The sequence below is a fragment of the Oncorhynchus masou genome, chromosome 3, assembly GCF_036934945.1.
Source record: "Oncorhynchus masou masou isolate Uvic2021 chromosome 3, UVic_Omas_1.1, whole genome shotgun sequence".
NCBI classification, from domain to species: Eukaryota; Metazoa; Chordata; class Actinopteri; order Salmoniformes; family Salmonidae; genus Oncorhynchus; species Oncorhynchus masou.
In genome coordinates, this window is record NC_088214.1 from 7,495,129 (window position 1) to 7,523,123 (window position 27,995).

The 27,995-nt window shown below is 44.9% G+C and overlaps 1 protein-coding gene and 1 pseudogene across 2 annotated transcripts; both read right to left on the reverse strand.

Moving 5' to 3' along the window:
• Window positions 1-1,644: 1,644 nt before the first annotated feature.
• admp (anti-dorsalizing morphogenic protein) lies at window positions 1,645-4,671 on the reverse strand. 2 transcript variants are annotated; one of them, XM_064929903.1, is made up of 5 exons: window positions 3,920-4,671; window positions 3,585-3,685; window positions 3,306-3,428; window positions 2,914-3,109; window positions 1,645-2,679 (listed from the first exon to the last, which is right to left on the reverse strand). In XM_064929903.1, exons 1-5 carry the CDS (start codon window positions 4,242-4,244, stop codon window positions 2,258-2,260), a joined length of 1,167 nt encoding a protein of 388 aa, XP_064785975.1. In that variant the 5' UTR covers window positions 4,245-4,671; the 3' UTR covers window positions 1,645-2,257. The 2 variants fall into 2 exon arrangements, with proteins under 2 accessions (XP_064785975.1, XP_064785967.1); XM_064929895.1 differs by having other exon boundaries at window positions 3,549-3,685.
• Window positions 4,672-6,923: 2,252 nt separating this feature from the next.
• Window positions 6,924-13,212, reverse strand: LOC135518382 (uncharacterized; annotated as a pseudogene).
• Between the last annotated feature and the right edge of the window lie 14,783 nt (window positions 13,213-27,995).

Genomic DNA, 27,995 nt, shown 5'->3' on the forward strand with positions numbered 1-27,995 from the left:
GGTCACCTGCCTATTTAATTTAATTTTTGTATGATCTATTTAATTGTATTTTACCTGCCTATTTAATTGTATTTTACCTGCCTATTTAATTTAATTTGACCTATTTAATTGTATTTTACCTGTCTTTTACCTGCCTATTTAATTTCATTTGACCTATTTAATTGTATTTTACCTGCCTATTTAATTTAATTTGACCTATTTAATTGTCTTTTACCTGCCTATTTAATTTAATTTGACCTATTTAATTGTAGTTTACCTGCCCATTTAATTTAATTTGACATATTTAATTGTATTTTACCTGCCTATTTAATTTAATTTGATCTATTTAATTGTATTTTACCTGCCCATTTAATTTAATTTGACCTATTTAATTGTATTTTACCTGCCTATTTAATTTAATTTGACCTATTTAATTGTATTTTAACTGCCTATTTAATTGTATTTAACCCGCCAATTTAATTGTATTTTACCTGCCTATTTAATTGTATTTTAACTGCCTATTTAATTGGTTTTACATACAGTTTGAAAAGCAGGACAGTCAGTGTGTGAAAAGTGAATTCTTCCTGTGCACTCGCTAATGATCAGATAGTGTCTGTGCATCGCCGTATGTGTACATTGCTACAGTACACACGGTCACCTATACAGATGCATTATAGCATATATATATATATATATATATATATATATATATGTTACTGATACAGTATAATATATTTATATATATCAGTAACACTTTATTTGGATAGTCTGTAGACTATCAGTAACATTTCAACTATCTACTAACCCTAACCCTAACTCTAACCCTTATCCTAAACTTAAACTTAACCCTTACCTGTTATTCTAAACCTACCCTTAGCAATCATTTGCTTATCAACAGATAGTTTTTTGATAGTGGACCATTTGTAGAGCATCTACAGATGGACTATCTAGACACCTACTTATCAAACGACAAAAAACAGCCACCAGACAATTATTCCTTCTCCACCAAACGTTACAGTTGGCACTATACATTGGGGCAGGCAGCATTCTCCTGGCATTCACCAATCCCAGATTCGGCCGTTGGACTGCCAGATGGTGAAGCATGTTTTGTCAATCCAGAGAATGCATTTCCACTGCTCCAGAGTCCAATGGGGCCACGCTTCACACAACTCCAGCCGACGCTTGGCATTGCCCATGGTGATCTTAGGCTTGAGTGCGGCTGCTCGGCCATTGAAACACATTTCATGAAGCTCCTGACGAAGAGTTATTGTGCTGACCTTGGAACTCGGTAGTCAGTGTTGCAACCGAGGACAAACAATTTTTACACGCTTCAGCACTTGGCGGTCATGTTCTGTGAGCTTGTGTGGCCTACCACTTTGTGGCTGAGCCGTTGTTGCTCCTAGACGTTTCCACTTCACAATAACAGCACTTACAGTTGACTGGGGCAGGTCTAGCAGGGCAGAAATTTGACGAACTGACTTTTTGGAAAGGTGGCAGCCTATGACGGTGCCATGTTGAAAGTAACTGAGCTCTTCAGTAAGGCCATTCTATTGCCAGTGTTTGTCTTTGGAGATTGCATGGCTGTGTGCTCGCTTTTATACACCTGTCAGCAATGGGTGTGGCTGAAATAGCCAAATTCACTAATTTCAAATTCACTACTCATTCTGTCAAACAATTTATTTATTTTTTCGCACAATTTATTAAAATGTTATAATAGTTCACAATCATCAATCATTTAATATACACATTTACATCTGTCACAGGAAATCAAGTCATGCCCTGTCATATATTATAATTTCTACCTATTTACATATGTTACACGTAGGACTCTGCCTGCATATTGCTTCATCTTCATCTTCATCGCTGAGTGTAAGAGGCGGTTTTATACCAACACCTCGACTGAAATTAGATTTTAATATTTGTCCTCCTTTGCTTTGACACAATACACCTTGGTCAGCGTTGTACAGCACCAGCCCTGTGGCAGTCATCCATCTGGCCCTGGGGCAGTCATCCATCTGGCCCTGGGGCAGTCATCCATCCACACAGAGCAGTCGCATTCAGTTGGGCGCAAGATTACAGAACAATCAGATAGAAATATATCACATCTAACAAACATCATTCTCTGTCATGTAGAAGGGTGTGAGCTCTATACAAAACATTTCTATCTGTGAGGTTTGCAACGTTGTGCCCTCCTGAATGAGATACACTGCTGCTCCGTGTCAGCCATCTTGGTTTAGCACAGTCACCCCCCGTCCGTCCGTCCGTCCGTCCGTCCAGCTCAATGGCAGCCGCAGCTTCCTGCCACCATGTCATCATACTGCTTCAGCACCACATTCTCGTCATCATCAAAATACAGCAGATTGATGGAGAAGAGCTTGTCTGGCGCGCAGCACGGCGTTTCAATGCCTTTAGTCAGCTTCAGAGCGTTGATGATAGACTGGACGGTGGCGTGGTTAGTGGGTCTCATGTTCTGGCCCAGGGGGAAGGGGCAGGAGCCCTTACAGTGGTAGGCATTGTACCCCCGAGGCGACACGATCCACCCGGACCAGCCGATCTCCTCGAAGTCCACGTAGAGTGGCAGGCGCTGGCACGTCATCTTCTCTACGTCCTCGTCATAGTCCAGGGAGCGGGCGCTACGGTGGAAGCCTGGGGTGTTGGGGAGGTTGGACAGGCCAGGGACAGCTGGGGTCTCATTTGGATCTGGATAGGGGAAATGTAGAGTCGGTTTGGGAAATGTGGTTCCGTTTGAACTGAATACACACTCAATTAAGATTATTGATACTATTGATATTAGGTTCAACGGGGAAAAAATAGAGTAGCAATACTGATAAAAGTACAAATAAACGATGACGTATTATGACAGAGATGTTGTGTTAATACACCAGTAATACAGTAATAACACATGAATAAAAACTGGATTGTGTGTTAGGCTACCTTTGACTGTATTATCCAGAGCGGCTGCACGGCGGCCATCGTCAGTGAACAGCACCAGCATGGGCTGCTTGCTCTTATGGTGGTTACGGCCTGAAGAGAAACGCACCACCTTCTCATCCATCTGGCTTCCTCCCAGGGTCTGCACTGTGACCAGAAGACCCAGGTTATTGCCCTCAACAGCCATCCAGGAACGCACCTTTATAGGGAGAGAGTTATTTTGGGTTAGGGGTGGATGGATGGATGGATGGATGGATGGATGGATGGATGGATGGATGGATGGATGGGTGGATGGATGGATGGATGGATGGGTGGATGGATGGATGGATGGATGGTGGATGGGTGGGTGGATGGATGGATGAATTTATGGATGAATGGATGGATGACATACTTACCGCTTGTGTAATGGTGAACACTTCCCAGCCAGTGGAGGGGACAGGGATCAGTCTGGAAGACAGCAGCTTCTTCCCCTGAGTAATGTTCATTTTGCTGCTATCCAGAAGCTGGTAGACACTGACCTATAGGGAATGAATGGATTCATCATTAGCTTTGAGTAGCTTACTTTTGAGGAGTTAAATGACAGTTGAGCCTCTGCATGTCTGCCTATATATATAAATGGGTCACATTGAGTTTTATACCTGACAGAAGTGATATCTATTGAATGTTGCAGAAACCTGAGGCCGCAGCTTGAAGAGATGGAGTTCCGCGGTTAGAACCTTCTCACTACTGGCCACCATGGACAAGTTGAACAGGAACTCAATTTGTTCACTGTGCACTGTGTAAGGGAAGGATAATACTTATTGTCAAAATAAGTACGCAAAAGTGCCCCGATAAGACTTAAAATGTGAGCCTAATACGTGCGTAATATCATGCATAAAATACTAATTATTTGTAAACATTGCATAAGGTGAATCATAGGACTGGCGGGTGCAATAGCGATACAGGTACAGGTCTAACCTAATATAACTGATCTATCGACAGGGTCGAGGTTAAAATATCTAAATATTACGTTTGTCGAAGAAGCTGCGTACTGTATTCCCCTCCAGGATGTAGGGGTCCTTGGTAACTCCGTCCACATCTGCGACAGCGTTGTACAGGTCAACCATGTACTGAGGCGGCTGCTTGTCGCCCCGGAGGAGAGGAGCATCCTCCATCCCAAACACCTCCAGCAGCCTCTTGATAGCTGCAGAACGCACTTCTTCAGACTCGTTCTCCATGGAAAAGTGGCTTTCCAAATAATTGAGTGATGATCTTGCAGTAGCCATGCTCACTAACGTGGCAATGGCAGTGATCATAGCAACAGGTAACATCTCCGAGATAAAGTAATGGTACATGGTTCTTGTTGTGGGTCCTTGGAGAATCTATGTCTTGTTCTCTAGCATGCAGTAGAAGTCCGAAGTTGGAGTGACTGGAGAGCTTTGGAAGCTTCAGGTTTTATATCAAATGCTACAGCATTGGCTACGGTGTCCCTAAACCCTCGGACAACAGCCATAAAAGATGCTATTTAGTCGCAAATGTAAATCAACAATCAGCGAATGTAAAGCAAGGCTAATGGTATGGTTAACAAGGTGTGAACAGATTGTAGATTTAATTGAAACGGTATTCTCAACATCTAACGAGAAAATTGCAATTGAACAACTTTTCCTTTGAATAGTAACTCGTGACTAATATATTAGATATATAATATCACTACAAAATATTTTCATGGTATTTAGGGACAAATTAAAGCTTTCAATCGTATAGAAAATATCGAGAAAATTGTCAAACCTCTCTGAGGACAGCACAGCCAAGGATGTTTGCTCACCGTAGGAGGTTAACCGCCTTATAATGGATCCATTAATTTCGACAAATGGGTATAATTTGGCAACGACACCTACTTCTATGAACAGAAAGGGAAGTCTTCCTAGTTGGGGATGTTCCCATTTGAATCATATCTAGGCTTCCTCACACCTGGTCAAATACAGCCCTAATTGTTATGGTCCCTATACTCCAGTTACAATCATTGAACCCATCTCGAAGTATACAAATGTGTCATTTAATTGGTGTGGATAAAATGAGGTTTATGTGTACTCTGGTGGATTTAAGAGATACATTACAGTGGACATTTTTCATTCTAACTTGTAATTACGCGTTTTATATCCGGCCTGGAGCATTCTTGTAAAATATCTAGAATTCACTTTTTTTCCTATCTTGTGTGGCAATCGAATGAGTTGTGTTGCAATCATGTAGTCTCACATGTTTTGCCTTTATCAACTTTTCAAACCCTATCTTTTTTTATACATATGCTCTATTTACGCAACACACCTTCATACAAACAGCACAATTAATATATAGTATTATCAATGTATTACCTACGTAACGTATTTATAATTTATCACGAATGAGAGTTAGGATATAAGAAGCTACAATGTGAATATTTACGCATCAACGACTTTGTGCATCTTAGGTGTCTTTCATTTCATTACGCGTGGCTTTTTAGTAAATTGTGAGAAATTCACAGTCCTTTTAAGATGAAGAATTTGTAACCACTTGGGTGGTAGCAAACAACAAAATACCTTTCAAGACACTCGTACCTTGCACTCTCTAAAGAGAAGCCCTTCAAAAAATATGTTCTATCGCTTATTTACTACATATGACACGTAATCCCTAAAGCCATAACATTTCTTGAGGAAAAAAAGAGAGCCGATGTTACAAACTGAAACCGTTGTTTTACGCAACTATTTACACACGTGTGCCCCTTCAAACAGATATTGTCCGAATGTTTCCCTCAGATCACTATTTAAATGGCTCGATTACAATTTCGTTATATTATGTTTAATCCCTAACTATTGTAATTTAAAAGTTCTAAATTAGCATTTCGCCATGCTGCACAATATGGATTCCATAGGCATGACAATGAGCAATGTGAATTGTAAGTTAGTACAGTCAAGCATTTGTTGAAGAGATAAGTAGTTTGTTGTAGTCATTGATTCTTCATTGATTTTCCGGGTTTTAAAATAAAATAATAATAAAAAATCACCTTTATTTAACCAGGCAGGGCAGTTGAGAACAAGTTCTCATTTACAACTGCGACCTGGCCAAGATAAAGCAAAGCAGTTTGACACACTGATGCCTGATATCCAGTTGATTCATGGTTTTGGAATACGTTTTATCTACAAAATAATTTTTTGATGTATAACACAAGAATAGCATCAGCAAAGTGTTGCATTCAGAGACATCTGGTAGCTGTGGAAGTATAGTAACAACAATTGACTCAACATAGGCCTAGACTGAAGCTTAGAAACAGGTAGAGCTGAAGGTCCTAAAACAAGTTGAAGATCTTAACCACAAAGACACTCCATGTATATCAGACAGGACTGGTATATGTATAAGTCCAGATGGTAAAACTCCATTTAGCTTGTCAATGTGGTACTGCAGCCATATATAAATACATTTCTACGGGGGTTGTTTCTGAACTGGATGTTACAGACTTCTGCAAGACAGTCATAGGGGGTGGTGGTGTGTGTATTCTCTAGTAGAGGACTGGGGATGGTGGTGTGTGTATTCTCTAGTAGAGGACTGGGGATGGTGGTGTGTGTATTCTCTAGTAGAGGACATCATATAGAGGATTGGGGACTGTATTCTCTACTAGAGGACTGGGGGTGGTGGTGTGTGTATTCTCTAGTAGAGGACTGGGGATGGTGGTGTGTGTATTCTCTAGTAGAGGACATCATATAGAGGACTGGGGATGGTGGTGTGTGTATTCTCTAGTAGAGGACTGGGGTGGTGGTGTGTGTATTCTCTAGTAGAGGACTGGGGATGGTGGTGTGTGTATTCTCTAGTAGAGGACTGGGGATGGTGGTGTGTGTATTCTCTAGTAGAGGACTGGGGGTGGTGGTGTGTGCATTCTCTAGTAGAGGACTGGGGATGGTGGTGTGTGTATTCTCTAGTAGAGGACTGGGGATGGTGGTGTGTGTATTCTCTAGTAGAGGACTGGGGATGGTGGTGAGTGTATTCTCTAGTAGAGGACTGGTTCAGGACTGGCAGAGACAGGAGGAGCTGGAGAAAACTGTGCTGATCTTGCCATGCTGGTTGAGGAATATGTGGCTGTTTCTCAGCCCACAGATGGCATACTTCTGAATCAGAGGGGCTCCTGCAGTACTGAGTGAAACAAGGTTATAAGAAGGTGAAGTGCTGTTGTGAAAAACCATGCATTTAATCCATAACCAAATATATCCCATAGACATCTAGGTCTGTGTTTTGCTGCACGATATCCAAGAATAAACACATTTCTCAAACATACACTTTCACATCAAACCTGTTCACCAGAAAAAAATATAGGTCTCTACGTAATATATAAGCCTATCACTACAATATATGCAACAATCACAAACTGAGGACACTTGGAGGGAGTGTGAAGAAGAAACCAAACCAAACAAGTGGTATTTAAACAACAACAGCCTAACTTTATGGGTGTAGAAAAGTGTTAGAGCTAACAGCTAGCAGGCAGTTGTTATGAGAGAGGAGATGCGAGGCAGGAGGAGGCAAGCTGGGGAACTGCAGGGAGGAAGAGGAGGAGGAGAGCTGGGGAACTGCAGGGAGGAAGAGGAGGAGGAGAACTGGGGTACTGAAGGCAGGAAGAGAAGGAGAAGGAGAGGAGAGCTGGGGAACTGCAGGGAGGAAGAGGAGGAGGAGAGGAGAACTGGGGTACTGAAGGTTGGAAGAGGAGGATGAGGAGAGGAGAGGAGAGCTAGGGTGCTGCAGGGAGGAAGAGGAGGAGGAGAGCTGGGGTGCTGCAGGGAGGAAGAGGAGGAGGAGAGGAGAACTGGGGTACTGAAGGTTGGAAGAGGAGGATGAGGGAGAGGAGAGGAGAGCTAGGGTGCTGCAAGGAGGAAGAGGAGGAGGAGAGCTGGGGTGCTGCAGGGAGGAAGAGGAGGAGGAGAGGAGAACTGGGGTACTGAAGGCAGGAAGAGGAGGAGAAGGAGAGGAGAGCTAGGGTGCTGCAGGGAGGAAGAGGAGGAGGAGAGCTGGGGTGCTGCAGGGAGGAAGAGGAGGAGGAGAGCTGGGGTGCTGCAGGGAGGAAGAGGAGGAGGAGAGCTGGGGTGCTGCAGGGAGGAAGAGGAGGAGAGGAGAGCTGGGGTGCTGCAGGGAGGAAGAGGAGGAGGAGAGCTGGGGTGCTGCAGGGAGGAAGAGGAGGGGAGAAGGAGAGGAGAGCTAGGGTGCTGCAGGGAGGAAGAGGAGGAGGAGAGCTGGGGTGCTGCAGGGAGGAAGAGGAGGAGAGGAGAGCTGGGGTGCTGCAGGGAGGAAGAGGAGGAGAAGGAGAGGAGAGCTAGGGTGCTGCAGGGAGGAAGAGGAGGAGGAGAGCTGGGGTGCTGCAGGGAGGAAGAGGAGGAGGAGATCTGGGGTACTGTAAGGAGGGAGGGTGGGAGGGAGCAGCTGTGTTCTAGTTGACCTGAGAAGACAGCGGTGTCCTGCAGTGCAGCCTCCCAAACATCTGCCCACATCTATTTCCTGTTGAGACATTAGCAACACAGAGAAAAGGCCATCTATTATCTACTTCACTTGCTTTGGCAATGTTAACATATGTTTCCCATGCCAATAAAGCCCCTTGAATTGAATTGAAAAGTCCATCAGCAATCAGCTCACCACAGGCCAGCCCACCAGCAGGGAGATCTACTAAACGTGATTTGACACCTGCAGGGCCCATTTGTGTTTGCTCTCCTCACACCTTTGTGAGAGTGGGTGGCAGACAGCTTTATATGCTTAAACACTCAGACAGACACAGGAGTTAGATGAGTTAAATACTCTAACGACATGTGGCTGTCTTTCTTCTCTTTCTACATTCACATTTAACAAAAATATATATATATTTATTTTAGTTATTTTAACCTTTATTTAACTAGGCAAGTCAGTTAAGAACTAAGAACAAATTATTATTTACAATGGCGGACTACCCTGTTCAAACCCGGACGACGCTGGGCCAATTCTGCACCGCCCTATGGGACTCCCAATCACGGGCAGATGTGATACAGCCTGGATTCAAACCAGGGACTGTAGTGCCGCCTCTTGCGCTGAGATGCAGTGCCTTTAGACTGAATAAAACAGAATAAAACAGGTGACAGTGAAATGCTTACTTACAAACCAATAACCAACAATGAGGTTAAGAAAAATAAGTGTTAGGTAAAAAAATAGATAAAAAATATCACTAATAAATAGTTAAAGAGCAGCAGTAAAATAACAGTAGCGAGGCTACATACAGGGGGTACCGGTACAGAGTCAATGTGGAGGCTATATACAGGGGGTACCGGTACAGAGTCAATATGGAGGCTACATACAGGGGGTACCGGTACAGAGTAGTCTCGTGGTTAGAGTGTTGGACTAGTAACCGAAAGGTTGCAAGTTCAAATCCCCAAGCTGACAAGGTACAAATCTACCCCTGAACAGGCAGTTAACCCACTGTTCCCTGGCTGTCATAGAAAATAATAATTTGTTCTTAACTGACTTGCCTAGTAAAATAAAGATAAAATAAAAAAATGTGGAGGCAATATACAAGGGGGTACCGGTACAGAGTCAATGTGGAGGGTATATAGAGGGGGTACCGGTACAGAGTCAATGTGGAGGGTATATACAGGGGGTACCGGTACAGAGTCAATGTGGAGGCCACATACAGGGGGTATCGGTAGAGAGTCAACGTGGAGGCTATATACAGGGGGTACCGGTACAGAGTCAATGTGGAGGCTATATACAATGGGTACTGGTTTAGAGTCAATGTGGAGGCTATATACAGGGGGTACCGGTACAGAGTCAATGTGGAGGCTACATACAGGGGGTACCGGGACAGAGTCATTCTGGAGGCTATATACAATGGGTACTGGTTTAGAGTCAATGTGGAGGCTATATACAGGGGGTACCGGTACAGAGTCAATGTGGAGGCTACATACAGGGGGTACCGGTAGAGAGTCAGAGTCAATGTACAGGATGTGGAGCTACATACAGGGGGTACCGGTACAGAGTCAATGTGCTATATGGAGAGTCAATGTGAAGGCTATATACAGGGGTACCGGTACAGAGTCAATGTGATGTGGAGGCTATATACAGGGGGTACCGGTACAGAGTCAATGTGAAGGCTATATACAGGGGGTACCGGTACAGAGTCAATGTGGAGACTATATACAGGGGTATACAGAGTCAATGTGGAGGCTATATACAGGGGTACTGGTACAGAGTCAATGTGGAGGCTATATACAGGGGTACTGGTACAGAGTCAATGTGGAGGCTAGATACAGGGTGTACCGGTACAGAGTCAATGTGGAGGCTAGATACAGGGTGTACCGGTACAGAGTCAATGTGGAGGCTAGATACAGGGGGTACCAGTACTGAGTCAATGTGAGGTGGGACAGGGTTTGTCGAGGTTATTGAGGTAATATGTACATGTAGGTAGAGGGAAAGTGACTATGCATAGATAAAAAACAGACAGTAGCAGCAGCGTAAAAGAGGGGGTGTGGACAATGCAAATAGTCTAGGTTTCTATTTGATTAGCTGTTCAGGAGTCTTCTGGCTTGGGGGTGGTGGGGGGGGTGGTAGAAGCTACTCAGAAGCTGTGCGGTAGCAGAGAGAACAGTCAACAACTAGGGTGGTTGGAGTCTTTGACCATTTTTAGGGCCTTCCAGCGTAAAATCTATAGAAACACAGCGTACAATCTATAGAAAGGAATATTACATTTTACTTCAACAAGTTGTAGGTTTAACACTCTTGTTCTCTTTCATCCCTTCGTAAGCTTGCCGATATGTGTAACCATGAGTAATGTTTTTATTTCATTTTCTCCTAAACCAAGACATAGTTTGTTTAAATCCCTCCAGTCGGACATCATAAAGACAGTGATTACAATAATTTCCATATTCAACCAAAATCACTGAAGTCATGGCCAGTATATACAGTATCTCCCTGCCAAGAAGACCGTGTGATAAAGCCATTCCAACATTCAGTTCATCCTGTGTTGACTTATGTGTATAAAGACACAACACCTAACCTTGTCAACCTACAGCGTTTCACGCCTGCTGTATCTTTCTGTCTGTATGGTGCCAATCAGTGGGAAGTGGATTGGATTGGATGGGAAATGGATCTATAAGCTTTGACTTCCAGATGGAACCTCTAACTTCCTCTACTTTCTTATCACTCATATGAATTAGATCAGGCTAGGGGCTGGATTGAACCGTAGCGCCCGAAGATCTGCAACTGTAGCGCGCTTGAAATTTAAAGGTGATTTCCAATTAAGCTGACATAGACAGCATTTACCACGAATGGATCCTCCCCGAACGTGGAAACATTGTCTTTACAATGTAATGCTGATCTTTTGAGCTACTGATTTAATTCAGCCCTAGAGCTAATTATAGTCCTTTAGCCCAGGTCGTTAAAGTTTATTATTAAAATTAGGGCAAAGTAGAGAGGCAAAATATGTTCTTAGGGAGGCAACGGATAAGAGAAAATAGTGTCGGTTTTACTGGGTTTTCTCTTTGCTATTTTTGGAGATCATTATTAAAATGATCCAAGATTCAGAGAGGTAGAAACACAGGAAACCGTCTGCAACATGAGCTCACCTTGAGTTTCTCCCCTTTGACTCCATCGCCACCGTAGACTATTTTATAGTAGAACTCTATGTAAGGAACTCTGAAGGACCTCTCCTTCAGCTTACAAGTCTCCACTGTCTGGACCAGGTCTACCTTGTTTGGGGTCTCCGCCAAGGGCAGAGTCAAACTCAGTGGGCACGCAGGAGAACCCATCTGAGAAAGATACATTATAACAATATATCATATCTGCACTTTTGGCAGACACTTTTATCCAAAGCGACTTGCTGTCATGCATGCATACATTTTACGTATATGGTGTTGCTGGGGAATTATGTATTCAATTAGGATGTTATTAATTATTACATTAATATGGCTGATTATAACCAGTGACATTATGGCTGCTTATGACCAGTGACATTATGGTTGTGTAAGGAGGTCTGTGTATAGCTTGTGTAGAGGAGTCAGGCGCAAGCAGCAGATATGAGTAAATAAAAGTAATTTACTCAAAAATAGACAAAATACAATACAATAAAGCGAGCCCACATAACGAACCATATTACATACAAACAATTACTCACAAACAAACATGGGGGAAGAGAGGGTTAAATAATGAACAAGTAATTGGGGGGTTTGAAACTAGGCGTGTAAGACAAAGACAAAACAAATGGAAAATGAAAAGTGGATCGGCGATAGCTAGAAGGCAAGTGAAGTCGACCGCCGCCCGAACAAGGAGAGGGACCGACTTCGGTGGAAGTATCATGATACTCAGTTGGCCTGTTTCGTGCACTTTGAGGTCATTCACATGACAAGACAATATTTTCTATTGGGCCCTATAGCCTCTGTGGCCACCATTTAATTATCAGTGTGCACATTCATTCGAGATGTGAATAATGATTGATTGACATTAACTCAATGAACGATTGTTGAGACTGCAATAAGTTATATGACATAAATAAAATAGCAATTTATAACAAATGTATGACACATAAAATATAAATGATAATAAAATGTTAAGTTTCAAGCTACAGGTAAATGCATGAAAATTGTGCCACTTTTGTGCGCACAAATGTTTTACAAATCTCCCATTGACATCAGTGCATGTTTAAACAAATTGAATGTTTTTGTACACTCTTCCCAAATGTTTTGGGAAGGATACACACCTGGCGAACCTTTCGAACAGGAACAGCTTCCCACATCAATGACCGTCTCGTATGGTTTCTCAAAGAAGTACGTAATTAAGCACGCGAACCCAGACACATTGTGTCAGTCTGTTTTCACAATGGCATTCCTCTATGACCTCCAACCCCCAGGGGACCCTGGAACAGCAACAGCCTGTCCACCCTCAACCCGGCCGGCTCACAGTTGGAGTGGAAGGTTTCGCACTACATTACATTTACATTTAAGTCATTTAGCAGACGCTCTTATCCAGAGCGACTTATCGCACACCCTCACTTTTAAAAAAAGAAACAAAGACAAGTGACGTCGTTATTCTGGGACTAGTTTGATATTTATATATAGATCTGGAACGAATATGTATGTTTCCGAATGTAAGAGCAAATCTATTTGTTATTTATTCATAAAATTCCCAAATTAGAAGGGCTTCATTCTTTACTGACAGTGATGAATTTGGAGCGCTCTCTTGTGGTCGCTTTAGGAACTGCTCACATACCTTCTTACTCCTGAAGTATTCCAGTATGGAGGAGTGTTTGGTCTGCTGTGATCTTCCAGCCTCGTGTGATGTCCTGCTGGAACACATAAAGTTATAGTGTTTCATTCTATACAGCGTTTCATTCTATACAGTGTTTCATTCTATATAGTGTTTCATTCTATACAGAGTTTCATTCTATATAGTGTTTCATTCTATACAGTGTTTCATTCTATAGTGTTTCATTCTATATAGTGTTTCATTCTATATATCAAATCAAATCAAATTGATTTATATAGCCTTTCGTACATCAGCTGATATCTCAAAGTGCTGTACAGAAACCCAGCCTAAAACCCCAAACAGCAAGCAATGCAGGTGTAGAAGCACTGTGGCTAGGAAAAACTCCCTAGAAAGGCCAAAACCTAGGAAGAAACCTAGAGAGGAAACAGGCTATGTGGGGTGGCCAGTCCTCTTCTGGCTGTGCCGGGTGGAGATTATAACAGAACATGGCCAAGATGTTCAAATGTTCATAAATGACCAGCATGGTCCAATAATAATAAGGCAGAACAGTTGAAACTGGAGCAGCAGCACGGCCAGCTGGACTGGGGACAGCAAGGAGTCATCATGTCAGGTAGTCCTGAGGCATGGTCCTAGGGCTCAGGTCCTCCGAGAGAGAGAAAGAAAGAGAGAATTAGAGAGAGCACACTTAAATTCACACAGGACACCGAATAGGACAGGAGAAGTACTCCAGATATAACAAACTGACACTAGCCCCCCGACACATAAACTACTGCAGCATAAATACTGGAGGCTGAGACAGGAGGGGTCAGGAGACACTGTGGCCCCATCCGAGGACACCCCCGGACAGGGCCAAACAGGAAGGATATAACCCCAGCCACTTTGCCAAAGCACAGCCCCCACACCACTAGAGGGATATCTTCAACCACCAACTTACCATCCTGAGACAAGGCTGAGTATAGCCCACAAAGATCTCCGCCACGGCACAACCCAAGAGGGGGGGCGCCAACCAAGACAGGATGACCACATCAGTGACTCAACCCACTCAGGTGACGCACCCCTCCCAGGGACGGTATGAGAGAGCCCCAGTAAGCCAGTGACTCAACCCCTGTAATAGCGTTAGAGGCAGAGAATCCCAGTGGAAAGAGGGGAACCGGCCAGGCAGAGACAGCAAGGGCGGTTCGTTGCTCCAGAGCCTTTCCGTTCACCTTCCCACTCCTGGGCCAGACTACACTCAATCATATGACCCACTGAAGAAATTAGTCTTCAGTAAAGACTTAAAGGTTGAGACCGAGTTTGCGTCTCTGACATGGGTAGGCAGACCGTTCCATAAAAATGGAGATCTATAGGAGAAAGCCCTGCCTCCAGCTGTTTGCTTAGAAATTCTAGGGACAATTAGGAGGCCTGCGTCTTGTGACCGTAGCGTACGTGTAGGTATGTACGGCAAGACCAAATCAGAGAGATAGGTAGGAGCAAGCCCATGTAATGCTTTGTAGGTTAGCAGTAAAACCTTGAAATCAGCCCTTGCTTTGACAGGAAGCCAGTGTAGGGAGGCTAGCACTGGAGTAATATGATCAAATTATTTGGTTCTATTCAGGTTTCTATAGTGTTTCATTCTATACAGTGTTTCATTTTAACAGCGTTTCATTCTATATAGTGTTTCATTCTATATAATTTTTCATTCTATATAGTGTTTCATTCTATATAGTGTTTCATTCTATATAGTGTTTCATTCTATATCGTGTTTAATTCTATATAGTGTTTCATTTTAACAGTGTTTCATTCTATATAGTGTTTCATTCTATATCGTGTTTAATTCTATATAGTGTTTCATTTTAACAGTGTTTCATTCTATATAGTGTTTCATTCTATATAGTGTTTCATTCTATATCGTGTTTAATTCTATATAGTGTTTCATTCTATATCGTGTTTAATTCTATATAGTGTTTAATTTTAACAGCGTTTCATTCTATATAGTGTTTCATTCTATATAGTGTTTCATTCTATATCGTGTTGAATTCTATATAGTGTTTCATTTTAACAGTGTTTCATTCTATATATTGTTTCATTCTATATAGTGTCTCATTCTATATAGTGTGTCATTCTATATAGTTTTTCATTCTATATAGTGTTTCATTCTATATAGTGTTTTATTCTATATAGTGTTTTATTCTATGTAGTGTTTCATTCTATATTGTGTTTAATTCTATATAGTGTTTCATTTTAACAGTGTTTCATTCTATATAGTGTTTCATTCTATATAGTGTTTCATTCTATATAGTGTTTCATTCTATATAGTTTTTCATTTTGTATAGTGTTTCATTAACCATTCAACTGACAAATGTAGCCCTTCCCTGTTACTGCTGTCCCCATCACTGTTTTACCATTACTGCTGTCCCCCATTACTGCTGTCCCCATTACTGCTGTCCCCCATTACTGCTGTCCCCAATACTGCTGTCCCCATTACTGCTGTCCCCATCACTGCTGTCCCCATTACTGCTGTCCCCATTACTGCTGTCCCCATCACTGCTGTCCCCATCACTGTTTTACCATTACTGCTGTCCCCATTACTGCTGTCCCCATTACTGCTTTACTGTTACTGCTGTCCCCATTACTGCTTTACTGTTACTGCTGTCCCCATTACTGCTGTCCCCATTACTGCTTTACTGTTACTGCTGTCCCCATTACTGCTGTCCCCATTTACCTCCTGTCCCCATTACTGCTTTACTGTTACTGCTGTCCCCATTACTGCTTTACTGTTTCTGCTGTCCCCATTACTGCTGTCCCCATTACTCTGTCCCCATTACTGCTGTCCCCATTACTGCTGTCCCCAATACTGTTACTGCTGTCCCCATTACTGTTACTGCTGTCCCCATGCTTTACTGTTTCTGCTGTCCCCATTACTGCTGTCCCCATTACTCTGTCCCCATTACTACTGTCCCCATTACTGCTGTCCCCATTACTGCTGTCCCCATTACTGTTACTGCTGTCCCCATTACTGTTACTGCTGTCCCCATTACTGTTACTGCTGTCCCCATTACTGTTACTGCTGTCCCCATTACTGTTACTGCTGTCCCCATTACTGCTGTCCCCATTACTGTTACTGCTGTCCCCATTACTGTTACTGCTGTCCCCATTACTGTTACTGCTGTCCCCATTACTCTGTCCCCATTACTACTGTCCCCTTTACTGTTACTGCTGTCCCCATTACTCTGTCCCCATTACTACTGTCCCCATTACTGCTGTCCCCATTACTGCTGTACTGCTGTCCCCGTTACTGCTGTCCCCATTACTGCTGTCCCCATTACTGCTGTCCCCATTACTGCTGTCCCCATTACTGTTACTGCTGTCCCCATTACTGCTGTCCCCATTACTGTTACTGCTGTCCCCATTACTGCTGTCCCCATTACTGTTACTGCTGTCCCCATTACTGCTGTCCCCATTACTGCTGTCCCCATTACTGCTGTCCCCATTACTGCTGTCCCCCATTACTGTTACTGCTGTCCCCATTACTGCTGTCCCCGTTACTGCTGTCCCCATTACTGCTGTCCCCATTACTGCTGTCCCCCATTACTGTTACTGCTGTCCCCATTACTGCTGTCCCCATTACTGTTACTGCTGTCCCCATTACTGCTGTCCCCATTACTGTTACTGCTGTCCCCATTACTGCTGTCCCCATTACTGCTGTCCCCATTACTGTTACTGCTGTCCCCATTACTGTTACTGCTGTCCCCATTACTGTTACTGCTGTCCCCATTACTGCTGTCCCCATTACTGTTACTGCTGTCCCCATTACTGCTGTCCCCATTACTGTTACTGCTGTCCCCATTACTGTTACTGTCCCCATTACTGCTGTCCCCATTACTGTTACTGCTGTCCCCATTACTGTTACTGCTGTCCCCATTACTGCTGTCCCCATTACTGTTATGTCCCCATTACTGCTGTCCCCATTACTGTTACTGCTGCACCCATTACTGCTGTCCCCATTACTGTTACTGCTGTCCCCATTACTGTTACTGCTGTCCCCATTACTGTTACTGCTGTCCCCATTACTGTTACTGCTGTCCCCATTACTGTTACTGCTGTCCCCATGATGCTTTACTGTTTCTGCTGTCCCCATGATGCTTTACTGTTACTGCTGTCCCCATGATGCTTTACTGTTACTGCTGTCCCCATTACTGCTGTCCCCATTACTGTTACTGCTGTCCCCATTACTGTTACTGCTGTCCCCATTACTGTTACTGCTGTCCCCATTACTGTTACTGCTGTCCCCATGATGCTTTACTGTTACTGCTGTCCCCATTACTGTTACTGCTGTCCCCATGATGCTTTACTGTTACTGCTGTCCCCATTACTGTTACTGCTGTCCCCATTACTGTTACTGCTGTCCCCATGATGCTTTACTGTTTCTGCTGTCCCCATTACTGCTTTACTGTTTCTGCTGTCCCCATGATGCTTTACTGTTTCTGCTGTCCCCATTACTGCTTTACTGTTACTGCTGTCCCCATGATGCTTTACTGTTTCTGCTGTCCCCATTACTGTTTCTGCTGTCCCCATTACTGCTTTACATTTTACATTTGAAATCTTTAGTAGATGCTCTTATCCAGAGCAACTTCCACGAGAAATTAGGGTTTAGTGCCTTAATTAAGGTCACAGACAGATTTTAGCAACCCTTTCGTTACTGTCCCATCGCTCTTAATCTCTTGGATACCTTTACAGTTACTCTACCATGGCCGTTGTTAACACAGTGACTCTGTCTCTTGCAGCAGGCTCTCAGTGCAAACAGGTTCCTGTGATCCACACGTTTGTCCAACACTGCTGCTGCTGGAAAACAGAAACACACATATCAACACCTTGTAGCTACAATGAGAGTTGTCCAAGCTGACAACAGCATTCCTCAACGCTCCTCAGCATTCCTCAAAATGTCCAACGTTCTTCAACATTCCTAAACATTCCTCAATGTTCCACAACGTTCCTCAACATTCCTCAACGTTCCTCAACATTCCTCAACTAACTGCCAGAGCTCTGAGTCCTTGGCAAAGTAACATTAGGCCTGATAAAGTGTCTCAGAGTAAGAGTGCCTTTTAGGTTATAACCATTGAACCTGATCCTAGATCAGCATTTCTACATGCAGACTCAGCTCTTAGTTGTTCTGGCTCGTTCCAAGACATGGCTGAATTATAAAGTGATGTACAGTATGGTCATTCATAGTAGGTATTCAGCCAGTAGCACACCACCCTGCATACCACTGCTGGCTTGCTTCTGAAGCTAAGCAGGGTTGGTCCTGGTCAGTCCCTGGATGGGAGACCAGATGCTGCTGGAAGTGGTGTTGGAGGGCCTGTAGGAGGCACTCTTTCCTATCGTCTTAAAAAAACTATCCCAATGCCCCAGTGTAGGGTGCCGTCTTTCGGATGGGATGTTAAACAGGTGTCCTGACTTTCTGAGGTCATTAAAGATCCCATGGCACTTATCGTAAGAGTAGGGGTGTTAACCCTGGTGTCCTGGCTAAATTCCCAATCTGGCCCTCAAACCATCACTGTCACCTAATAATCCCCAGTTTACATTGGCTCATTCATCCCCCTCCTCTCCCCTGTAACCATTCCCCAGGTCGTTGCTGCAAATGAGAATGTGTCAATTTACCTGGTAAAATTCATAAAGTATATAGGTTTGAACAGTAAGTCATTAGGCAGCATCAGAATCAGATCCCCATCAGCATGACACACTGCTGTCCTCAGTTTAACACTGCCAACCAGTGCCTGTGTTCTTCTGAGATTCAAAAGGGACTATGAAGTATCTCTGTTGATGGAAGTCACTTCAGTCAGTAGCCATTATCACTGAGCCAACAACAAACAGCCGTACTTACAGGCTAGGCTGAGAACACACAGCAGGAGCAGTAGGTAGCACTACAGTAGATCTATTACAGTAGGTAGCGCTGCAGTAGATCCACTACAGTAGGTAGCACTACAGTAGATCTATTACAGTAGGTAGCGCTGCAGTAGATCCACTACAGTAGGTAGCACTACAGTAGATCTATTACAGTAGGTAGCGCTGCAGTAGATCCACTACAGTAGGTGGTGCTACAATAGGTAGCGCTGCAGTAGATCCACTACAGTGGGTAGCGCTGCAGTAGGTAGCGCTACAGTAGATCTATTACAGTAGGTAGCGCTGCAGTAGATCCACTACAGTAGGTAGCGTTGCAGTAGATCCACTACAGTAGGTAGCGCTGCAGTAGATCCACTACAGTAGGTAGCGCTGCAGTAGATCCGCTACAGTAGGTAGCGCTGCAGTAGATCCACTACAGTAGGTAGCGCTGCAGTAGATCCACTACAGTAGGTAGTGCTACAGTAGATCCACTACAGTAGGTAGCGCTGCAGTAGATCCACTACAGTAGGTAGCGCTGCAGTAGATCCGCTGCAGTAGATCCACTACAGTAGGTAGCGCTGCAGTAGATCCACTACAGTGGGTAGCGCTGCAGTAGATCCGCTACAGTGGGTAGCGCTGCAGTAGATCCACTACAGTGGGTAGCGCTGCAGTAGATCCACTACAGTGGGTAGCGCTGCAGTAGATCCACTACAGTAGGTAGCGCTGCAGTAGATCCACTACAGTGGGTAGCGCTGCAGTAGATCCACTACAGTAGGTAGCGCTGCAGTAGATCCACTACAGTGGGTAGCGCTGCAGTAGATCCGCTACAGTGGGTAGCGCTGCAGTAGATCCGCTACAGTGGGTAGCGCTGCAGTAGATCCGCTACAGTGGGTAGCGCTGCAGTAGATCCGCTACAGTGGGTAGCGCTGCAGTAGATCCATGGTAATACTCCTTGTGGCTCCTCACAGTGCAGCTGCCTCGATAGATCCTGACCTGTTGGTCTTAACACCTTCTGATATTTATATGGGACTGTGCTTTGGTCACAAAGGTCACAACCAGCCGGACCCTCTTTCCAAAGTGCTGTGGCGCTAAAACGGGTCAACTAATCAAATTTCCATTCTGAAATGCCCAAGTTGAGACGGGGCGGGGCCTACAAGGTGGGGCCCGTCATTCACTTCAAAGGGATGATCTCTAAAGTACAGAGTTCTCTTTTCACCTCTGCTGGCTGGCTTGTGTATGAGCTGTGGAAGATGCAGTGGTATGTGTGTCCATCCATAGCTAAATTACGTGATTAAAGAGCGCCGGGCCATGAAAGCATTGCTCATTCATAGGCATGAATCATCTTTTACCTCAGGGGGGAGGTGTTTAGCACCTGAACTTCAAACAGAAACCTGGCTAAAGCACATAGACAGGATCAGCATGGGGCAGAGCTGAGTCTTTAGAGGGGGGAAACACCTTGGTGTTTATTCAACAACAAGCCAGATGATCAGGGCCCTTCTACGTGTTGGACTCTGTCCCAGGCCAGTCCTCCATGTCCCCAGATGGGAAGGGTCCTCCCAGGGGGTTGACTCTGTCCCAGGCCAGTCCTCCATGTCCCCAGATGGGAAGGGTCCTCCCAGGTGTTGGACTCTGTCCCAGGCCAGTCCTCCATGTCCCCAGATGGGCAGGGTCCTCCCAGGTGTTGGACTCTGTCCCAGGCCAGTCCTCCATGTCCCCAGATGGGCAGGGTCCTCCCAGGTGTTGGACTCTGTCCCAGGCCAGTCCTCCATGTCCCCAGATGGGCAGGGTCCTCCCAGGTGTTGGACTCTGTCCCAGGCCAGTCCTCCATGTCCCCAGATGGGCAGGGTCCTCCCAGGTGTTGGACTCTGTTCCAGGCCAGTCCTCCATGTCCCCAGATGGGCAGGGTCCTCCCAGTGAGTTGACTCTGTCCCAGGCCAGTCCTCCATGTCCCCAGATGGGCAGGGTCCTCCCAGGGGGTTGACTCTGTCCCAGGCCAGTCCTCCATGTCCCCAGATGGGCAGGGTCCTCCCAGTGAGTTTACTCTGTCCCAGGCCAGTTCTCCATGTCCCCAGATGTGCAGGGTCCTCCCAGGGGGTTGACTCTGTCCCAGGCCAGTCCTCCATGTCCCAAGATGGGCAGGGTCCTCCCAGGTGTTGGACTCTGTCCCAGGCCAATCCTCCATGTCCCAAGATGGGCAGGGTCCTCCCAGGGGGTTGACTCTGTCCCAGGCCAGTCCTCCATGTCCCCAGATGGGCAGGGTCCTCCCAGGGGGTTGACTCTGTCCCAGGCCAGTCCTCCATGTCCCCAGATGGGCAAGGTCCTCCCAGGTGTTGGACTCTGTCCCAGGCCAGTCCTCCATGTCCCCAGATGGGCAGGGTCCTCCCAGTGAGTTTACTCTGTCCCAGGCCAGTCCTCCATGTCTCCAGATGGGAAGGGTCCTCCCAGGGGGTTGACTCTGTCCCAGGCCAGTCCTCCATGTCCCCAGATGGGAAGGGTCCTCCCAGGTGTTGGACTCTGTCCCAGGCCAGTCCTCCATGTCCCCAGATGGGCAGGGTCTTCCCAGGTGTTGGACTCTGTCCCAGGCCAGTCCTCCATGTCCCCAGATGGGCAGGGTCCTCCCAGTGAGTTGACTCTGTTCCAGGCCAGTCCTCCATGTCCCAAGATGGGCAGGGTCCTCCCAGGGGGTTGACTCTGTCCCAGGCCAGTCCTCCATGTCCCCAGATGGGCAGGGTCCTCCCAGGGGGTTGACTCTGTCCCAGGCCAGTCCTCCATGTCCCCAGATGGGCAGGGTCCTCCCAGGGGGTTGACTCTGTCCCAGGCCAGTCCTCCATGTCCCCAGATGGGCAGGGTCCTCCCAGGTGTTGGACTCTGTTCCAGGCCAGTCCTCCATGTCCCAAGATGGGCAGGGTCCTCCCAGGGGGTTGACTCTGTCCCAGGCCAGTCCTCCATGTCCCCAGATGGGCAGGGTATTTAAATGATCACTTTATACCCATCTTTATTTTGGAAAAATAAATGATTTTCATTGGTTAAAAACTCCATGTTAGTTTAAAAAAAGAAAGTTATTATCGTAGAAATTCACAGTTAAGATCTCCTTACCTCAAAATAATCCCACATATGGTCTTCATCTTGTTAAACACAATTTAATTAAGCCTCTTGGTCATTCATCAAGTGAGTGTTGTGTCCGAGAATGAGATTACACTGATGATGAATTTGGCCTGGCCTGTATGCGTGCCTGCTTCTCTATAGCTCTACTGCACGTGTTGGATGGCTCAGTATACCACTGGCCCTGGGATTAACTCTGTTGAGATATTCAGGATTATCACTGAGCCTCTGCAGTGCACAGTATGAATCCACGAAGCTCATCTACTGTATGTGACTACTGAGTGGATGCTGAGTGAAGACGAGAGGTCTATGTTTTGTCTAAATAGATGTCAATGTTTCGGCTCTTGGAGGGTGGGATCCCCCTGCCGGCTATGCTGTTTAATACTCTTTTTTAATACACTTTTTCCTGAAGTGTGCACTTGTCCACTACCCACATGGTGGTCCTCTGAGTGACGACCGAGTGACTACCGAGTGACGACAGAGTGACTACAGAGTGATTACAGAGTGACTACAGAGTGACTACTGAGTGATGACTAAGTGACTACTGAGTGATGACTAAGTGACTACTGAGTGATGCCTGAGTGGCTACTGAGTGACTACTGAGAGACTACTGAGTGACAACTTAATGACTACTGAGTGAAGACTGAGTGACTACTGAGTGACTACAGAGTGACTACTGAGTGACTACTGAGTGATGACTGAGTGACTACCGAGTGACTATTTAGTGATGACTGAGTGACTACTGAGTGATGACTGAGTGACTACAGAGTGACTACTGAGTGACTATTGAGGGACTACTGAGTGATGACTGAGTGACTACTGAGTAACTATCGAGTGACTATTTAGTGACGACGGAGTGACTACTGAGTGACTACTGAGTGATGACTGAGTGACTACCGAGTGACTATTTAGTGATGACTGAGTGACTACTGAATGACTACTGAGTGATGACTGAGTGACGACTGAGTGACTACTGAGTGATGACTGAGTGACTATTGAGTGATGACTGAGTGACTATTTAGTGATGACTGAGTGACTACTGAGTGACTACTGAGTGACTACTGAGTGACGACTGAGTGACGACTGAGTGATGACTGAGTGACTACTGAGTGACGACTGAGTAACTGAACTATCGAGTGACTATTTAGTGACGACGGAGTGACTACTGAGTGACTACTGAGTGATGACTGAGTGACTACTGAGTGACTATTTAGTGATGACTGAGTGACTACTGAATGACTACTGAGTGATGACTGAGTGACGACTGAGTGACTACTGAGTGATGACTGAGTGACTATTGAGTGATGACTGAGTGACTATTTAGTGATGACTGAGTGACTACTGAGTGATGACTGAGTGACTATTTAGTGATGACTGAGTGACTACTGAGTGACTACTGAGTGACTACTGAGTGACGACTGAGTGATGACTGAGTGATGACTGAGTGATTACTGATTGACTACTGAGTGATGACTGAGTGACTATTTAGTGATGACTGAGTGACTACTGAGTGACTACTGAGGGACGACTGAGTGACTACTGAGTGACTACTGAGTGATGACTGAGTGACTATTTAGTGATGACTGAGTGACTACTGAGTGACTACTGAGTGATGACTGAGTGACTACTGAGTGACTACTGAGTGATAACTGAGTGACTACTGAGTGACTACTGAGTGATGACTGACTGTCTACTGAGTGACTACTGAGTGACTACTGAGCCAGCTGAAGGCTGGTGAATAAGCTCTCTGGACTTGAGGCCTAACACGTCACATGACAGAGCTAATTCAGAAGCGTTGCTCACCAACATGCAGTGACTGACCTCTCGGTCAGTAGTGCTAGACCAGCAAACATGTCCACATTGGCATTATGTGGGCCCAATGCAGGCTAAAATATTGGTTGCCCACATTAGGCCAATGCACCTTTGCTCATTGGCTCCACATTGGCATTCAAGGCTTTTCCCCATTATGGCCCAGTGTGGCCCAGTGTGGACCAGTGGGGCCCAGTGTGGACCAGTGTGGACCAGTGTGGCCAGTGTGGACCAGTGTGGACCAGTGTGGCCCAGTGTGGCCCAGTGTGGCCCAGTGTGGACCAGTGTGGCCCAGTGTGGACCAGTGTGGCCCAGTGTGGACCAGTGTGGACCAGTGTGGCCCAGTGTGGACCAGTGTGGACCAGTGTGGCCTAGTGTGGCCCAGTGTGGCCCAGTGTGAACCTCACTGGACAGCTCTCCCACTGGACACAGGCTTCCTCCAAAAAATGTAGAAACAAAAAAAAATAAAAAAAAATAATGTATCTTTCGTCTCTCTGAGTTTCATAATGTTCCTTCAATTCACAAGAGACTGAATCTCTCACACTGGAGAAAGCATCCCAGCGAGCATTTGGCCTCCCTTGACAAAAAAATGTAGAAAATAATAGCCAATCAGTGTTGATCTAAACTGAGCGAGTTCAACTGTGATTGGTCCTGCCGCACCAAAAGAAAGTGTCAAGGGAAGCCAGCTTGGATTTGGCTGAACACCAATCACATCACATAAAGAGAAAAAAGTCACATGACAGAAAAAACATTGTTGTGTTGTTGTCCTCTGGTGGCTAGCTAGCTAGCTAAAATTGTCCCTTTGCTAAATTAACCATTTATTGAGCTAGGGATTTGAACTTGTGGGTTTGACCTAATTCTCCGTACTGCCCAATGATTATAATGGCGATTCTGATCCAACCTTAAATTCATACTTTGTGTCCCTGGCCTGAGAGGATGTGTAGCTAGATGTAGAAGGCTAATGTTAACTAGCTGGGTCATCGTTGCCCATGAAAGGAAGTTAGGCTAGCAAGCAAGCATTTTAGCCAGGTAACCCATGACAACAAAACTAAAGTATGTTATAGACCGTTTCGTCAACATGAGAGGATGGCACTGGTGTTTCTCTACCAGTAGGGTGATCAACATGTTTTTTCTACTTGCGCGTGCTCACGCACACACGCACACACACAGAGTGAGAGAGAGAGAGAGAGAGAGAGAGAAATCATAACCGTGGACAACCAAATCATATTTAGTTTACGTTGATTGGACAAATTGTTTTTGGTATCTTTTAGTTGTCACTGTATTAAACTAAGCAGAGGTGATTTGATACTGCTGAAGTTGAAATGTTGCTGGAATAGTGGAGGCAGCTCCTGAATATTTCAGAAACATTAACTTGCTTGACCATGCTGTAGGTCATGTAACTGTTTGTTACAACCAACATGATTTGTGGACTTCACCGGACGGAGGTTGCTCTCCGGTTTTGTGATAAAACAAAGGTGTGGTTGAATTGATTCTGCCGCTGTGTGTTCTTATCGGCCTCTGCCTTGAGGACTATATGCAGGTTCATGGTGTCAAGGCATATGAACTAACAGGTTATAGAGCAAACGATGTAATTGTCACAACACAGGCTTGGTTTCCCCAGTGATTTCACCCACACACCACTTCTGGATGTTATGTCTATGATTCACAAAACCTGTGTGGATAATTTAGCAGAACACCTCTGGAAAGGTCTGGCCCTGTCACAGGCCTCAGTCATCATAACAGATACAAATGTAGGATCTTAATTTGATCACCCTGTCGCAGGATAACTTTCCTGCAATGCAGGACATTTTAAACTTGTTGTGTTTTTGAGGTTTAAAAAAGGCTTCTGAAGTTAGTAATTTCCCCTTTGAAATTTCAGACTTGATCGTATCAATCTCTACAAAATGTCCATTAATCAAATCAAAGTTTATTGGTTGTGTACGCAGATATTTGCAGGTGTTGTAGCAGGTGCAGCAAAATGCGTATGTTGCCAGCTCCAACAGGGCAGTATAATGTCTCCCAAATACAATACTGACACACAAATAATTCAACCAAAAACAATCCAAGAAATGACAATCGAAAAATACATGTATTACAGTGAGCCGTGTGACAATCCAGAATATAAACATGTGGTGTGTATAGACAGTATATCGATTGGAAAATAAACTGGTATGTATTAGGTATATTAGGATGAGCTATGTGGAGAATACAGTTTATCCATACACAGTCAGTAGACAACAGTGTATAAACAATAGATGGCGATCAGCGTTCAATGATTCTGTATACATGGGACATTAGTGTCACTACTTATAATTCACATGATAAATCCAAATTTCCTGTTGCATCAGAATTATTTTCCAACTGTAGCGAATGGGTTCAAAGTAAGATCCTACATCTGTACATATCTGATTCATACAGCCTGTATGGCTGATGTCGTAGAGGTCGGACATGTATACCAGTGGAGAGTAGACTAACAAGTCTGCATAGGTCTGTGCCCTGCCTGTCACATTGCCTCAGTTATGACATACTGTATACAATACCCTTTGGAAAGTATTCAGACCCCTTGACTTTTTCCACATTTTGTTAGGTTACAGCCTTATTCTAAAATTGATTCAATCGTTTTTTTTCTCTCCCCCTCATCAATTTACACACAATACACCATAATGACAAAGCAGAAACAGGTTTTTCGAAAATAAATAACAAATTTATATATAAAAAAAATAAAAAAATCGGGATCACATTTACATATGTATTCAGACCCTTTACTCAGGACTCTGTTAAAGCACCTTCGGCAGCGATTATGGCCATAAGTCTTCTTGGGTATGAAGCTACAAGTTTGGCACACCTGTATTTGGGGAGTTTCTCCCATTCTCATCTGCAAGTCTTCTAAAGTTCTGTCAGGTTGGATGGGGAGCATTGCTGTACATCCATGTTCAGGTCTCTTCAAATGGTGCTCGATTGGGTTCAAGTCCGGGCTCTGGCTTGGCCACTCAAGGACATTCAGAGACTTGTCCCAAAGCCACTCCTGTGTTGTCTTGTCCATGTGATTAGGGTCATTGTCCTGTTGGAAGGTGAACCTTCACCCCAGTCTGAGGTCCTGAGTGCTCTGGAGCAGGTTTTCATCAAGGATTTCTCTGTATTTTGCTCCGTTCATCTTTCCCTCGATCCTGACTAGTCTCCCAGTCCCTGCCGCTGAAAAACATCACCACAGCATGATTCTGCCACCACCATGCATCACCGTAGGGATGGTGCCAGGTTTCCTCCAGTCATGACATTTGGCATTCAGGCCAAAAAGTTCAATCTTGTTTTAATCAGACCAGAGAATCTTCTTTCTCATGGTCTGAGAGTCTTTTAGGTGCCTTTTGGTAAATCCAAGTGGGCTGTCATGTGCCTTTTACTGAGGAGTGGCTTCCGTCTGGCCCCTCTACCATAGAGGCCTGATTGGTGAAGTGCTGCAGAGATGGTTGTCCTTCTGGAAGGTTCTCCTATCTCCACGGAGAAACTCTAGAGCTCTGTCAGAGTGACCATCGGTCTCTTGGTCACCTCCCTGACCAAGGCCCTTTACACTTGGTGGTTCCAAACTTCTTCCATTTAAGAATGATGGAGACCACTGTGTTCTTAGGGGATCTTCGTATTGAAGAAATGTTTTGGTACCCTTCCCCAAATCTGTGCCTCGACACAATCCTGTCTCAGAGCTCTACGGACAATTCCATCGACATAATGGCTTGGTTTTTGGTCTGACATGCACTGTCAACTGTGGGACCTTATATAGACAGGTGTGTGTCTTCCCAAATCATGTCCAATCAATTGAATTTACCACAGGTGGACTCCAATCAAGTTGTAGAAACATCTCAAGGATGATCAATGGGAACAGGATGCACCTGAGCTCATTTACATTTAATTTACATTACATTTAAGTCATTTGCAGACGCTCTTATCCAGAGCGACTTACAAATTGGTGAATTCACCTTATGACATCCAGTGGAACAGCCACTTTACAATAGTGCATCTAAATCATTTAAGGGGGGGTGAGAAGGATTACTTTATCCTATCCTAGGTATTCCTTAAAGAAGTGGGGTTTCAGGTGTCTCCGGAAGGTGGTG

Coding starts and splice junctions, on each gene's coding strand:
- admp (XM_064929895.1), bottom strand. CDS start 4,244: ATGTACCATTACTTTATCTCGGAGATGTTACCTGTTGCTATGATCACT. Junction 3,110..3,305: donor TGTTCACCATTACACAAGCG/GTAAGTATGTCA, acceptor CTCCCTATAAAG/GTGCGTTCCTGGATGGCTGT. Junction 2,680..2,913: donor TCTGGATAATACAGTCAAAG/GTAGCCTAACAC, acceptor TCCCCTATCCAG/ATCCAAATGAGACCCCAGCT.